Consider the following 16920-nt stretch of genomic DNA (forward strand, 5'->3'; position numbering starts at 1 on the left):
TTTTTTACGTTATGTCAACAACACTTTTTCAACTAAGGTTGTCTCAATCCAATCCAATTGGGGTGGTGAATTCTACCCCCTTGCATTCATTTTTTAAAATTTTGGTATTACCCATCGTATCACGTGCCCATATTCTCATCAACGAAATGGCACGGCTGAGTGCTGTCATTGACATATAGTCAAAACTGGCCTTTTACTGTTGTCACATGCATCCATGCCCCACACATATTAGGCTGAGGCCTTCCAAACAGCCACTTTTCTCATTAACTGTATGCCCACACCTTTGCTTGACAATCAGTCCCCTTATGAAGTCCTCATAGGCAAAGCACCCAATTATGCTTTTCTTAGGGTTTTTAGATCTCTATGTTGGCCCAACCTAAGGCCCTACAATAGGCACAAACTTAATTTTCATTCTAAGCCTTGTTTGTTCATGGGCTATAGCCCAGATCACAAAGGCTACATTTGTCTTCACTTATAAACGGGTCGCACTTCCATCTCTAGGGATGTCAAGTTTTTTTAGACCCAATACCCTTTTTCCTCTCAGCCCACTCCCATATCCACCCCTCTTCAGACCCAAGTATCCTCACTTGGGCCTCCATCTACATTACTTGTTCCTCTACTGGCCCATACAGATCCAACTCCACTTACTCCCACTACCTCGTCACCTCTGGACCCCTCTATACCCACCAGTCCCACTCAGCCAACCCATATGTCATCCCCTATTAACAATTCTAGGTCATCTTCAACCTTCGATTCCTTTTCTTCCCCGACTCACTCTTAGTTGTTTTCCCCAGTCATATCTCTGTCTCCTCCTTCAGTCATAGAGCCCATCTTTCGTCCGTCTCACCCTATGATCACCAACTCAAAGTCAAATATCCAGTGTCTGAGACTTCGTTCAGATGGCACCATTCTGTGGCCTCCACCCAAACTGACCCTGTCTCTCACCACCTCCAACACCCCTCATCCTCATCGCACCACTCTTATCCCAGAGAAGCCTACCCCATTCACTGAGGACTCTAAATATCCTGAATAGAGGTTTGCAATGCACCTTGAATTTCATGCTTTACTTCTGAGTAACACTTGGGACCTTGTTCCCTTTTCCCCTCACTACAATCTCCTTGGGTCCAAGTGGGTTCTGAAAACCAAGTGTTGTGTTGATGGACCCCTCGCATGCCGCAAGGTTTGCCTTGTGGCCAAGGGATTCCATCAGCAACCCGTTCTTGATTACTCTGAAACGTTCATCCCCGTAGTCAAACTAGTCACAATTTGAATCCTCCTCTCTCTTGCTGTTAGTTTTAAATGGCCTTTCCACCAAATAGACATACAAAATGCTTTCCTCAATGGGGACCTCGATGAAGACATGTTTATGCAGCAACTGCCAAGGTTCGTCAATCTAGATCAGCCTTCCCATGTCTGTAAGCTTCAAAAATAGATTTACTGTTTAAAACAAGGCCCTAGGGCTTGGTTTGCTAAATTACGTGACAAACATTTCACTTAGGTTTCATAGGTGTCGATCAGACTATTCTCTATTCATTTCTGACAATTCCACAGATTGCATGTATATACTTGTTTATGTTGGTGATTTGATTGTCACTCGCTCTAGCAGTTTGCTTATTACTGAATGCATTAAATCTTTTAGTTCTTATTTTGTGGTTAAAGACTTTGGTGCACTACATTTTTTTCTTGGTATTGAGGCTAGTCATGACTCATTGGGTCTGTTTCTATCCCAGTCAAAATATATTCATGATCTTCTTGTCAAAACCAACATGCACAACTCTAATTCAGTTTGTACCCCAATGTCTTCCTCTACCAAAATTATAGCTTTGGATGGTTGCTCCTTTAAGGACCCATCTCCATATCAGAGTATCGTTGGGAGCTTAAAATATCGAGCTTTCACACGTCCAGGCATTTCTATGCAGTCAATCGTGTGTCAATACATGCATAGTCCACGCCTGCCCCACTGGCAGGCTATTAAACAAATCTTGAGGTACCTTAATCGTACTAAGTCCTTTGGTTTGCACTTCCTCTCACCTTCTTCTCAAACTTTATCTGCATTTTCTAAAGCTGATTGGGCTAGATTCCCTGATGACCATCAATCCAATGGGGGATTTTGTGTTTACTTTGGATCTCATCTCCTATCTTAGGGTTTGAAGAAGCAACCAACCATAGCCTAGTCTTTTACCGAGTAGAGTACAAGCCAGTTGCTAATGCAACTTGTGAGATTTTATGGCTGCAATCCTTACTCAAGGAACTTGGGATCTTCCTAAAAAATCCTCCCATCCTATGGTGTGATAACCTAGGCGCCACTTACCTCTCGGTCAACCCGGTGCTTCACTCCAGAACTAAGCATGTTGACCTTAACTATCACTTTCTAAGGAGAGGGTTGCTACCAAAACACTTTAGGTATCATTCATTTCAAGTAAGGATCAAATTGCCGACATTCTTACCAAGCCACTCTCCATAGTCAGATTTCAACAACTACGGTCAAGCCTCACATTACATCTGTGACGCTTGACTTGCGGGAGGGTATTAAAGGATACACTGCTTGCTCATCAGATGATAGAGGAAAGGAGCTCAAAAGAAAGATTCTGTAAATTCTAGAACACTTCTTTGTAACAACTTGTGGACATGTGTCATATTATGATTAGGAAGAATATTCTGAGTTTGTTAGCACTTGTGTATAAAAAGGAATACTCTAACTATAAATGAATTATGAAATGAGAAGAGAAATATTTTGGCAATTGTGGCACTCTATTTTTCATTAGAGCCTTTTCACAAATAGTTAGAATGCATTTGCATATTCAAAGTCTCAACACAATTTTTTTTTCTTTTTTTTGTCTGTTCTTGATGTCCATCGGATTAAAACTAATGGATAACATTTCCCCCTTTCTGTGATTTCTGATTGTTATCTATGTAATTCATTTTGTTCAATGCATGGTGTATATTGTTTCAGTTTCTTTCTTCTTTTTTAAAAAAAATAAAAAATTAACGGCAATGTTTTGATCAATTTGTACTTGGACAAACAATATGACAATTTTCTGTAGTTGAATGTGTAATCTTTCCCATTCTTTATAATAATAGCGGTTATCATAAATTACCTGCTACTCTGAACCATATCAATCGAGCAGTAACAACAACTTCATCTAATACATCATGTTGTAAGATCTTAATCATTTGGCTCCAAACCTCGAAAAAAGATATTTTGTGACTTGACATCTTTTGAATCTTCATAAATCCTTGACTCCACACGTCCCTAGTAGCTTCACAATCCCAAAGTACATGTATAATAGTTTAAGTACCTTGGTTACGCAGAGGACACTCCATCTCTTTTATCACTTTCATTTTCCACAGATTTGATAGGCTGGTTATGCATCTTTATAGGCTTTCCACATGAATATAATCACCTTATTAGGCACTTGTAGCTTCCATATAAACTTCTGGATGTCACTCTGCATCCTTCCTTAGGAGGTTTCCCCATTCTTTTGAATAATCAGCTCTTTTTGTAAATGGTAAGCACTCTTGACAAAAAAAACTCCATTATGTGTACATGACCAGACGAATTGATCTTCTCTTCCACCAAGGCTAATTGGTATGATCCATATGAGATCTATGTTAGAGTGGGCGAAGATGGTATGAAGAATGTTTACTTTCCAATCTTCAGATCATGATCAACGATATCAGAAACCCATTCATAATTGCCAGCTTTTAGGCCCAAGTTAATCATGTGGGAGCATGAGGTTGGGATCCGTTTATCTTCCTAGATTCTAACCTTTTGACCATTACCAATCCTCCAAATCAACCCTTCGTTCAGTAGTTGCTGACCTAACAAAAGATTTCTCCATGCAAAAGAAGGTCTATTTCCCAATTTCGCATCAAGAAAATTTGACTGAGGGAAGTATTTTTGCTTGAACACTTGAGCTAATAGCGAGTCAGGATTTTTTAAGATACTCCAACATTGCTTTCAAAGCAGAGCAATATTGAAACATTTAAAATCTCTAAATCTCAAGCCTCCTAGGTCATTTTACTGGCCCAACTAACTCCACTTTACCCACTAAATCTTATAATGATCTTTATTGTATCCCCACCAGAATTTTTTCAAAAGTTTGTCGAACCTTTGTATTATTGAATGAGGGAGGAGGAAAATTCCCTTGGAATAAGTTGGTATGGACTGAAGAACAAATTTCAAAAGAATCTATTTTCCTATTGTAGATCAGAATTTTGTTCTCCAATTTGTGATTTTAGCCCAAGTTCTATCAATGAGGGAGTGAAATGCTGCCACGTTAGCTTTGCCCACCATAGTAGGGAGTCCCAAATATTTCTTAAAAGAGCCTTGTGATGTTACCCTTGCAATCTTTAGGATAGTTTGCTGAGTATCCTTTCGAGTATTCCTGCTGAAGAAAATTGAAGTATTTTCTTTGTTGAGCATTTGACCAGAACCTTTCTCATAGGTTTCTATAATATGGATGATCCTACTCCACTCAAAGGAATTGCCCTTGCAAAAGAGAAGGCTGTCATCTACAAAAAAGAAAAAAAAAAGGAATTTAAAAAGAAAACTGATATAATGAGTCTTGTACGTAAAATTATAAGTACATGTGGCATTACTCTTTTCATAATATCGTTTTATTACAAAAAAAAACTAGTAAAAAAAAATGAAAAAAAACTAGTTACATCTCATGTCATATAGGAACAACCCGGTTTATTACACTACAATAGAGATTTAAGAAGATGAAAAAGTAAAATAATTTCTTATTCCACAATGATCAATTATCCAATAAGAAGGACAACATATTGCATGGCGGCTATAGATAAAATCAAAGGAGTCAGTAATTAAACTAACTCATTGGAACGTCAAATACAAGAACACAAAGACGTGCAGATCATCAAAATAGTCTTCAATGGTTGGTAGATGAAGTAAGCGGTTGGCCTATAAGGAAATTACCCATAAGTAAAGGAAGGACTGGGAGCTCAAGCAGCTTTTTTGGTGCACCCAACATAACAAGCTTTCCATGAGACTTTAACAGACCAATTAAGGGCAGAATGGAATATGATACTGTATCTAGTATACCATCAAACATGCCCAACCCATCCCCCCAAAACGACATCATTTTGGCCCCTTTAGTGAAACCCTAAATCCCTCCCCTCCCTTTATCTTTCTCTTCTCCTATCTCTCTTCCTCCCCACACTCTCGCTTTTTCTCCAGTGACCCTCCTCCCAGCCCATGAGCTTTGCACACTGCCACTGCGCACCAATCGGTTCTCGCCATGCATTGTCAAGCTCGGCCCCTCCTCTGCCACCTCTAACCACCGCACATCTCTTCATTCTGAGCCATGCCTCTTACGGGGTAGTTCTGCCTATTAATAGGTTGAAACCCCCAAATCATCTCTCCTTCACCCTCCAGTGGTCACTTTCATAGATTGTCTTGGTCCCTCTCTCTCTCTCTCTCTCTCTCTCTCTCTCTCTCTCTCTCTCTCTCTCTCTCTCTCTCTCTCTCCTCATCCTCTGTTTCCCTCAATTAGTGCTCCTTTGTCTCCACCAAACATAGGAACACACACCACCCATAGATCCCTCGACCACCACCCACTCTCCTCCTTCTCATCTCTTGGTCAAATCTCTTGGTCTCACCTCTCTTAGATCCCTCTTAATCTCTCTTTCTCTCATTTAGGGTTTCCACTACTACAGTCCGCCACTCCAACACACTCATACACCATCGTAGATCCACACCTCTAGCTCACCCATTGACCACCACTCACACACCCACACTCTCTTTTCCATCCCCAAAAGGGCTAGGTCACTCTGCCATGTTTCACCACCCACAACAGGCTCCCTTCCCTCTTTGCCTCAGTTATCCTTGTAGGTTGACCGGTTTATAAATTGTGTCTTAACACTTCAACCCGTTTTGACTTGAACCCGTTAAGATCAAACAACCCTCTAATTTCGCATCATATTCGTGTTGGGTTCACAGGTCATGTCATATATTATCACCCCTAGTTTGGTTATGGTTTTGTGTGGTGGTCAAGGGCTTCTATGAAGCATTGGGATTGAAATACTAGTTTGCTTGTGATTCTGTGAGGTGGCCGAGGGCCCTTGTGAAGTGTTGGGATTGAATTTGCTTTTTAAATTTGATTTTTATCATAATAAATATTGTTGTTGTTAAGTCATTCCTCGTGCCCCTACATTTTTCAATGCAATATAATTGACACATGTTTATGATAATCTTTCCATTGAGCTCTTATTTTGTCTGTAAGTTGAAATTTGTAAAATTGTCGGATTTGGTGTCAAAGGATTTTGTGGGTTTGTATGTATCATGATCCCAAGTCGAGATGGGGCATTATCTCGATGAAATTCTTTTGGTCACTCAGGAGCATATAAAATTCAGTGATGTTCCTCGGGTTAGCCACTCACGAGACGTTAACACTCTGGTGTAGACACCGTTGCCTCTTTGTTGATGGAGGTTAGAGGATGCTTGGTCAGGAACGTGCCATGCACAAAACTGACATCGTTTGCTATGAAGTGACGAAGGGAACCAGAGTGTGTGAATGGTCCATAGGGGAGACCATGGTGCATATCTTAATAAAACAGATGATTTTAGAAAACAAAATGGAATTTTTAGGGGTGTGTAAAGTCTTGTGTGATTGATTGATGCATTCTTGAGTTTGATAAATTGCAAAATGTCAAGCATTATATTTTCTTTATATTTCTTTGTTTGCAATATTTTTTGTTTACACTTTTATGTATTTTGAGCATTAGTCTTATTTTACACTTATAGGGATTTTGTGAAATCTCACCGTGGTAGTTCGATCTGCGATTTCACTCCTTGGAACTGTAGATTTTGTTGCAAAGAAAGGGTATGTGTATGGAGGTCCGGCTCCACCTGAGGAGTGGATATTGGAACTAATTCCCTTATGTATTTATGTGTTATTTTTGGCTTTAGATTAACTATGGACGATTGTAGTATTCTTTTGTTTATGGTTTGAAGACTTGTTGACTTATGGATATTAGGATTGTGATGCATTTAAATCTTCTAGTACTGTTAGATTTTAATGACTACCTTTATTTTTTGTTACTAATTAACTATGCACATTTATCAACATGCGAGCACACACACCATGTATTCACATTGTGTGAGGGGTGTATGACCCAAGTGGCTAACATCTTAGCGTCACGGCTACTGCCAAACCACAAGTGAAGGCCGGGGGCACCACACAAATCATGCGCACTCCCTTTTAAAAAGTGGACAAATTTGAGATCCACATAAAAGAAATTTCATTTTTAATAGTGGACTCAATTATATTTTAAAGAGAGTGTACATGACTTATACGCTCTGTGACTCTATCGAACATTACTCTTAATTAATATATTACATTTTGAATTTGTTGTTCTAGGTGGTCTCAAATTTGGATTCGCATGATGAACGCGTAAACTATGGCATGTATACTTGTTTAATGACCAAAGGTACTTAATTAACATATTAAACTTGAGGAGGCAACGCCATGTTACAAAAACAACGTAGTAAAAAACAAACCAAAAAAGCAAATAAAATAACTATTTAAATCCCGTGTAAGAACAACCATATTTATTACACTATAATAGAAGTTTAATATCTGGAACTAGAAGAACGAAATAGGAAAATGCTTTCTTATCCCACGATGATTAACGCAAGAAGGACAACATCGTTTTGGTAGCTAGGGATAGAAGCAAAAGAGTATTGAACATTTAAACAAACTCATTGGAACAAATACACGAAAACAAAGACATGCAGATCGTTAAGGCTGCTATTCTTCAATGGTTGGTAGAAGCCAAGCTATTTCCAATGTCAATGACAAATCGGTATCTTACGTCACCCTTAGCAAGACGCTCCATTGCCTTGTTAAGGTAGTCTGTTGGAATAAGCTCAATATCTGCTGTGATGTTATGTTTTGCAGCAAAATCTATCATCTCTTGAGTTTCCTTCAATCCTCCGGTGGCACTCCCCGCAACCATTTTCCTTCCTATTAAAACAATTCTTATTAGTTCTATAGCTATAGATGAAAAATCTGATGCGATTTCAAGTTATAACATAGGGAAAAGTTAGCAGTTGACTTAAAAGAAAATTACCCATAAGTAGAGGAAAGACTGGTAGCTCAAGTGGCTCCGCTGGTGCACCCAACATAACAAGCTTTCCATGAGACTTTAATAGACCAATTAAGGGCATAATGGAATGCACAGCAGATACTGTATCCAGTATACCATCAAACGTGCCCTGGGCAGCCTGTACAAATTTAATATTTTTAACAATCCCTCTATAATATTATCAGACTATCAAGAAGATCAGAACTAGAGAAAAATGTTGTTAGCTAACACTCACTTGCATTTGTTCTTGGTCACGACTGTGTAAGAACGAGTCAGCACCAAGATGCTCCAAAGCGTCATCCTTCTTGTTGGTGGAGGTACTAATTACAGTCACTTTTGCTCCGAAAGCCTTGGCAAATTTAACACCCACATGACCAAGTCCACCTAGGCCAACAATCCCAATGTGTTTACCCGGCTCCGCTAACCCATAATATTTCAAAGGACTGTAAAGTGTTATCCCAGCACAAAGAAGGGGAGCACTAGCATCGAGTGGTATGTTTTCAGGGAATCGAAGGATGTAGCGCTCATTAGCTACCATAGTGTCTGAGAAGCCTCCGTATGTAATTGTGCCATCATGATAAATGCCATTATATGTCATTATGGTTTGGGGACAATAAATTTCAAGGTCATTATTGCAATTCTCGCAGGAATGGCATGCACCAACCACACATCCCACTCCCACTTTGTCTCCCACTTTAACTTTCATCACCTCGTTCCCTACTTCTGTCACTTCTCCAACAATTTCGTGCCTGGAATTAAAATGAAAGTCCAATGTTATTGCAGACTGCAATAGTTACTTCGTGTACCAAAAGATCTATTGACGTGTTTGTTGATCTTTTTTAGACTACACAATCGCTTAAAATGAAATGGAAACTTACCCAGGAACAATTGGGTATTTGGAACTACCCCACTCATTTTTAGTCTTGTGAAGGTCGGCGTGGCATATCCCACAATAAAGAACTTTGAACCTTACATCCTTGTCTCCGGTTGCCCTATAGATATACCATTTAAAGCACAAATTGAAAACTCATAAGCATGGGAAAACAATACATAATGACTACCAATGAGAGACAATCACAATGCATGGATCCTTTTCCTTGCTAGTTGATTTGAAACTAATAAACATAAGAAAATAACTTAAAATGCTAAGAGAAGAAAACAAAAAGGAAGGAAAAACCAATCAAATAAGAATGGAATTAAGGTGGGGGGCAAGAGATCGAGAGGAGACCTTCTGGAAAATTTAAAAGGTGAGAGAAGGCCAGAAGAATCTTTAGCTGCCCATCCAAAGGCCTTTACTGGGTGCTGTTCCTCGGGTGCTTTCGACATTTTTATCTTTTTTAAACACGTACGTACTATAAAAACAACTAACAAATAGTAACAATGGAGTGAGCGTTTAATCAAGAACAATGAGGGAGAGATATAAGTATGGGATGTGAATTGTGGAGGCCAGAAACAAGCGTTCGATGTATATATAGGGGGAGTGGTGGAGTATTGAATTGGTGTTGGGATGACGTATTGGGTGAGCAAATGGGGGAAATACGTGAGGTAATGGCTTTTGTAATCTCTTTGACTGCTTTTTGGCTGACGTACTCGATTAGCTAATTCCTGAATGTCTCAGATCAGTGTTCTCGAGGGTCAAAGACATGTGGGTCCGGATTTGGATCATGAGAAAAGTCCGACTATAATTTTTTAAAGTAAATATTGTCTGACAGAAAATTGTTTCTACCAAGATTGAAAAATTATGATCAGCATATAATTTTTATGCAATATCGAATGATTTAGAAATTATTTGTATTATAATGTTTTAAACAATTACTAATAATTTAATATAAATTATAAATTCTTATTCTAGTTTATTTGATAAACATTATAAATTTAATATTATATTATTTCCATTAAATTTTATAATAATGATATTTAAAGAAAAAACCCACGTTCGGCAATATTTAGATTATTTCCACAACAGGTAAAACTTTTTAATATAATAATTTACTGTTGTACAATATTTAGAAAACCCAAAACTTAATTTATCCTTCATATATATATATATATATAATTACCCGTCTTTTTTATAATTCAGATAAAACTCGTTTTCAAAGTTTAGCAACTATTTTTTTTTTAATTTAAAATATGAAAAGTTTATCAAAAAAAAAAAAAAAAAAGACATTTGAAAATCTTACATGTAAAAGTTATAATATTATTAGAAGAATGAAATTTCGAATTTTATTTGTTTATTTCTATATTTTTACCCATTTTATTTATTTGTTGTAGTTCTTAATTTGTTAATGACATTCTCAAAAATTTTCAATTGAACTATTTATTCTAGCCTAAAAATATTCAACCCTTCCAAAGTACTTATAATCATTGGTTCGTCTTTGAACTAGACTCCCCTCTCCTTGTGCCAATTCCAAGATTAGACATGCCGCCACCCGCGCGTAGACTGTAGTAGGAGCAAGGGGCGGCCACCTCTTAATTTTGTTATTGATTTTTTTGTTCACCTTTGTATAAAAAAATTTAAATCTATTAGAGTTGTAATTTTTTTTTTTTTTTTTTTATCGGTTTTGGTTACTAGTTGGTTTCCTAGATTTTCAGATGATTTTTAAATGAGTTCTTTTATACATCAGCCATTGTTTACTAAAACCACACACCTAACGTGATATATATATATATATATATTTTTTCCTCCTTGCCAAAGAAACGCGCACCTCCTCTCTTTCACATCTCTCATTCTTCTCCAAAAGATGCAATAAACACATTGAAGTATCCACCATATACTTTCTTCACGTACTCAAAATGCTTTGCTGCCCAAAGAAGAGCATATCTTTTCTCTCCTCTGTCCTTCACACTACAAGAAAATACACTTAAGCCAATGCTATTTGAACTGCTGCAAATAAACATGTTGCAAATGGTTATTATTTGCAGAGTTTTTCACATCACTACAAATATGTTAACACATACCTCTGCTTTCCGAACTCAATTCACTTAAATTAACTGTTACAGCGATTTTTCAATTAATAACGACAATTAATGGCGTTGCAAATGTGTATGAACTTGTTACAGCGCTGGGAGCTACGTCGGGATTCAGGTGGGCGCCAAAGTGCCGTATATCACCCCCCGCCCCAACATTTTTCCCCCAATGGTACCTTTCTTTCCCCGTGTTCAGACAAGTCCCTAACCGCAAGCTTCTTCAGCAAAACCTTTTCTCCCTACCTCCACCTGCAAATCCCGAGTTTCACCTCTATTTTGGTGCGAACGGAACTTTCGGGTTGAAGGATTCACAAGGCACACACGTTCACGTAGCTCTCTTTCAGTTTTTGGAGTCCCATTTTCCCACTCCCTTCTCCCCCTAGATCGTGTATATTCCTCTGTTTTGCACTTCAATTTCGAGTAGTGAGCCCCCTTCGTTGAGCATTAGGGCACAGTGCCCTGTTATTAGGCTGTTCACCGCAGATTTGGGCTTCATTTTGCTGTTGACCGAGGTTGATTTTCAGCTCATAGTTTCTTTGTGAAGGTATGTTTTCTTGTCCCTCTAATTTCATAATCACCTCTTATTAGGGGTTGTGTTCCTCCACCGATTAATGATCACTAACTCGCTGCCTCCACCCATTTGGTGCCTGCGCAAGGAATTTCTGGGTTTTCCTCTTAGCACAATAAACACCAGCGGCTGTGTTTGACCCATTCTTCTGAGATTTTTTCCACCAAAAACTCCACTTTTTGTATATACTAATCCCCTATGTTATTGTTGCAACACGATCCTTTTCTTGGTGGCAAAGGGTTTTTGGTATCGCCTCTTTCCCTTCCTTTCCTCCACTCAGTTGGGATGATTTATAGTTGGTAAGAACCTCTGTTTTTTCCCCATTTTATAATTGTGTTTAGGTCAAGTAGAAATTAGCATAGATATGTTGTACATTAATTTTTCTACTTTATTCAGTTAACCTAAAGTAGTTAAAAGATATTGGGAAATTTGACACATATATGCTTTTCTCTTTCATTTTCTTTCAAATTGCTATTTTATTCCATGCTGTAACCAAAATTATAAGTTACTTCAATATTTTTCTTCAACACTAGTATACTTTGTGCACTAGTAAGCTTTCATATTATTTCAAATTGCTTGGAAAGAAAGAAACTTAGGAAGCTGAAATAATATGCAAACTATCGGTTGCTGTAGACTTGTGTTAAAAAAGCATTGACCACTCCAATTACAGAATAAGTTGTTGGTGTCCAGTTACGTAGAGAAAACATAAATAATCAAAAATCTTAAGGCTCTTTATTTGCAGCTTGTCATTTTCTGAGAAAACTACAAACGTTTCCCTCTTCTTCTCAATATGATCTTGTGGAAAATGGGGCACGCACAATTAAGCTTCTTTTACTCGTTTGGAATGAGAAAATTATTCTCATTGTTGTAGTTTCATCTCATGAAGTATTGCTCATGATCTTAAGTGATTATTTTTGTTATCTATTCCATGCAGGAATTAATGAAGGATAGTCATAAGATCTTAAGAACTCTATTTGTTGAATCATAAATGTATTTCCCTAATTAACTTAATTACATTAGGATTGCCAAGTTGAAATAAATGCATGCACCTCAACTACTTGAAGGCAATGTTCTCTAGAATCTGTTATAAGTTGTTTTTTTTACAAAATCTACTGATATTGGATAAAATATGGAAATAGATATATCTAGTTTAAGAAAATAAAATGAAATAGATATATAGCCTTAATAACTAATTCAAAATGATTCATACAAGCAATGCATGGCTTTCCCTTGACTATAATGGAATTGGAAATAACCATTTTGGTAATTTTTTTTTTATTTTTTATTTTTGTAAGTTAGAGATAATATCAAATCAAAGATTTTAATTAATTATTATCTACACTTGATTTTCATAATTATCAAATCAAGAGATTTGGTTTCCATAATTATCAAATCAAGAGATTTTATTTTCATAATGATTAAGATACTTACTTGATCTCATCTCCATTTAAAATTTCTATAAATATGGATTAATATTTTGTATTCAATCACAATAGAGAATATAGCAATGATGTAGCATTCAAGGTCTTTCTCTCATTCTCCTCTTTCTGTTTGAAACAGTCTCAATTTCTATTATAATTTCTTATTTTCAATCATGGCATCATAGTTCTCAGCTAACATCATGCTCCATTCTGTAAACAATTTCTTTTAAAAACTTTTTCACTAGCTTAGCGTCTTACAAAATCTTCATACCCTTTAGCCATGTTTCATCTCAAATTCATGTCATCCAAGATTCTTTGTTAGTTGTAAGCTTTTTTTAGTTCTTTTGTTAACCCAACTATTCTTTTTGGCCTTTTCTTAGTATTGTTTGAAATCCCAAACTCATTTTTGAATTTTTATTTTTGGTCTTATAGTTGACATTAATATCGACACACCAACCACTACTTTAGAGTATTATTTTTGAAACGGTCAACTCTTTCATATCAGTAGTATTACTTCTTCTTGATCTTTTCTTTGAAGGACCTTTGATCTGAAGTAGAGTTGCATTTGATTGCAAGACATCAAAATAGAAAGTACTATAAATATATATATATATATTTAGGATGAATTCTGGGAAGATTAATTATAAATGGGGGTGTCTTTATCTTAGGCAAGAGATGAGCAAAACATGACACCAGAAAAACCAAAGAACCAAAAAAAAGAATTAAAGCAAAACAAAAGTGGTGATCTTGTAGCGGCAGCTAAGGATGTATATATATTTAGGTAAGACATGATACATGGATCGATCACCATTTAAGAAAATGAAGCAAGAGGAGTTGCAAAATGATCTATTATATTTTGTCTTACTTGATAACCCTGGAAGGGCCTACTTGCAGCTTGCTTATGGAGAATTATCGGCAATTTTGATAAAGTTGATCTCAGGTCCCTATCTACTAACTGTCCCACTTACTTGTTTTTGTATTTTTTTTTTTTTCATTTAAGAAAAGAAAACATTTAACATGAAACGATAATCTTTATGATGGAAAGGTTATGAGGATATTGGATATATAGAGAACAAAAATTGGAATTAACCTGCAACCATGTTTCATGACGACGTTATATATATGTATATTATCATTACCATATATGCGCATTGATTGATCTGTTGGAATTGAACCTGGATGCACCTAGCTAAGCTATGACATTATATAAATAAAAGTTAAAAATGTAACTAACATTTTGAGAGAATTAAGTTGGAAGTCGGCATTTCTTTTTTGGATTTGTCCGTTGGAATACTTTATGCATGGAACAATATAATTAATGCATGATGGATTAATTTCCACCATGCTGCTTGCTTTTCTTTTGACCTGATTCCATAGCTAGCCCGCCCTATGATCATGATCTCATGTAGTGCCATGTTGCCAAAGCATTATTAATCAGATATGCATAGTTTCTTGAACCTAACTTATAAGCTGGGATAAACCATCACACACACACACCTATCTATTCGTTAGCTAATAGGAGCATTATCTTTTGGCTTAATGGGTTTTGAGAAGGGACACGATTGCAACTGTTGAGGGATTAAAGTCTCTGGCCAATAGGGACCATGAAAGATACTCAACTTTCTTTCAGTAGTACTTTTATTCATCTCCTCGATCGAGCTTGCCTAGCTAACCCCTAATATTGATTAGCCATATATATACATTGTTTTGTAATATATATATATATATATATGCAAGTAATGACCTTAATCATTAGAATCAGTTCTCTTGGAGGTAATTATTATACATCCCAAAAGAAGCATGTCCCACTTTACTCAAGATTGCCCAAATTTTCTTGTAGACATAAATTAATATCTATCAATTATAATAACATTGATAGATATGTACTGTTAATTAATATCTTCTTCCATTTAATAACATTGATGTCATCTATTGTGCTTGGAAATAAGCTTTGTTTTCTGCTCATATTTTTGGTCATTTTTTTGCTTCCCTTTTTTGCCTCATGTTTTGCTCATCTTGTTAGAAATGATTAGCCTCATGTATTGCTCTTTTAATTTTGTATGTAAAGTCTGTTTTCAGTTGTAGGATTTAGTAAATGGCTAACAGTTTATAGGGGATACAGCTCTATTTTTGCGTATATGGACTGTGTTGGTATAGTGTCTTGCTCAATTGTACCATGCCATGAGGTTTTTTGTGTGTATCCCCATCAATATATTAATGATGTTGTATTGCTTATAAGTGATCCTTACCAAGCAAGGGGTGGTCTCATGTTAACATGTATAGAGACATAATTATGTTGCCCTCATTCATTACCCTTATTTCTTCAAGTGTAGGTGGTGATTCTCAGCCGAGTAGGATATAGGCATACATTGAAAATTGATTTGGGCATTGTAGCTAAATGGATTGTTTTCCTTTTTTTCATCTCTTTCAGATTATATTGTCAAATTATAGGTGTGGACTTTGTTTCTTTATTTTCTTTGCATTTTTTTTTCTTTTATTTGCCTCTAGAATAAAAGAATAATTTTCATTTCTCATTTCTATTTTGATTCATCAAGATTTCTACCACCTTACCTTTCCCAAGTGCATTTAGGGTGATTATTCTAGCTATTTTTCATTCATCTCTCTTCAAAAATCGTAAAATTGGTTTTCTAAACTCTCATATTGAGTAAATGGTTCATATCTGGCAGGGGCTAGAAATATTTATTATTTAAAAAAGTTATTGGTGAGGACAGAAAAGCTACTTTAGTTGAGAAGTTTTAAAATCATGAATTTGATTGCACGCACATTTAAAACTGTGGCAAGATATGTGTGAAATAGGTTATGATGTATGTTTCTGACTATATATTACTGTGTTGCCATTCTGTCCGCTATCCGCTTCATCCCTCATTTCTAGTTACAAAGTATGCTTTCATGAAAAACTGAGTGGTATGGCAAAGAGGTCTCTTTTGTATTTTTTCTTAGGAAGAATCATATACTGTGTTTCCAATGCATATAAAGCGAATAGCATTTTGTTGTTTTAGTCTTTTGTGATATAAATATTTCTTATGATCCTAACACTGGTCTGTAGATTTTGACCTTTTTTTTTTTTTTGTTCCTCACCCATTTTTCTATTTGCTGCACTATTTGTTAAGCCACTCGATCTTTTCACTTATTTGGTTTCTCCTTCCGCAGATTGTGTGACCCATCGTTCTCTTCGCATACAAAAGCCAAAGTCTAATCTTCATCTAAGGTTTCCGACTAACTGGGCACGTGCATTCCATCATCAGCACTAATAATCTTCCATAGATTAGCTTGGGACTATATTTTCTGCACCACAGGTATCTCTCCACCTTCATACCCACTCGTTGCTTTCCAAAAATTGTGTTACAATTTTGGCTTCTCGGTTGATGTAATTTTTCCAATCTTGGTGTGAAGGCTTGTCCTTTGTGGACGTATACAATGAAACTTGATAATTTCATTCTATGAATGTCTTACTACATTCTTCCCAATTGACACCAGATTACTTTTTAAAGGACCTGAGACATTCAAATATATATATATATATATCTATATTTCACATTTATGGATGTACACTTCAATTAACCTAGCCATGTTGACCTTAGTTGCTTCGGTTGTCTTTCTCAGTTACCAGGTAGAACTTGTGTAGTATAATCTTTTAATATTCACTGCCAAAAAATAATTGTCATACACCTTTGGAAGCTATCCGAGGGATAGATTATGATAGATAGAGGTGGTTTTTTTTTTTTTTTGGCCAAACAGGTTGATGGATCCTTGAATCAATGTCTGCAAATGTTGTTGATAAGAGCAGAATTAGATTAGTTATGGGTAGAAAGTGAATAATTATATGTTTTTTCA

General features: G+C 36.4%; 1 protein-coding gene across 1 annotated transcript; it reads right to left on the reverse strand.

Moving 5' to 3' along the window:
• Positions 1 to 7558: 7558 nt before the first annotated feature.
• Positions 7559 to 9533, reverse strand: LOC122319298 (probable mannitol dehydrogenase). The gene is made up of 5 exons (XM_043137294.1): positions 9338 to 9533; positions 8988 to 9101; positions 8345 to 8858; positions 8095 to 8248; positions 7559 to 7988 (listed from the first exon to the last, which is right to left on the reverse strand). The coding sequence occupies exons 1-5, from the start codon at positions 9433 to 9435 to the stop codon at positions 7780 to 7782; spliced, it is 1089 nt and encodes a 362-aa protein (XP_042993228.1). The 5' UTR covers positions 9436 to 9533; the 3' UTR covers positions 7559 to 7779.
• Between the last annotated feature and the right edge of the window lie 7387 nt (positions 9534 to 16920).

The sequence above is a fragment of the Carya illinoinensis genome, chromosome 8 (assembly GCF_018687715.1).
Source record: "Carya illinoinensis cultivar Pawnee chromosome 8, C.illinoinensisPawnee_v1, whole genome shotgun sequence".
Lineage (NCBI taxonomy): Eukaryota > Viridiplantae > Streptophyta > Magnoliopsida > Fagales > Juglandaceae > Carya > Carya illinoinensis.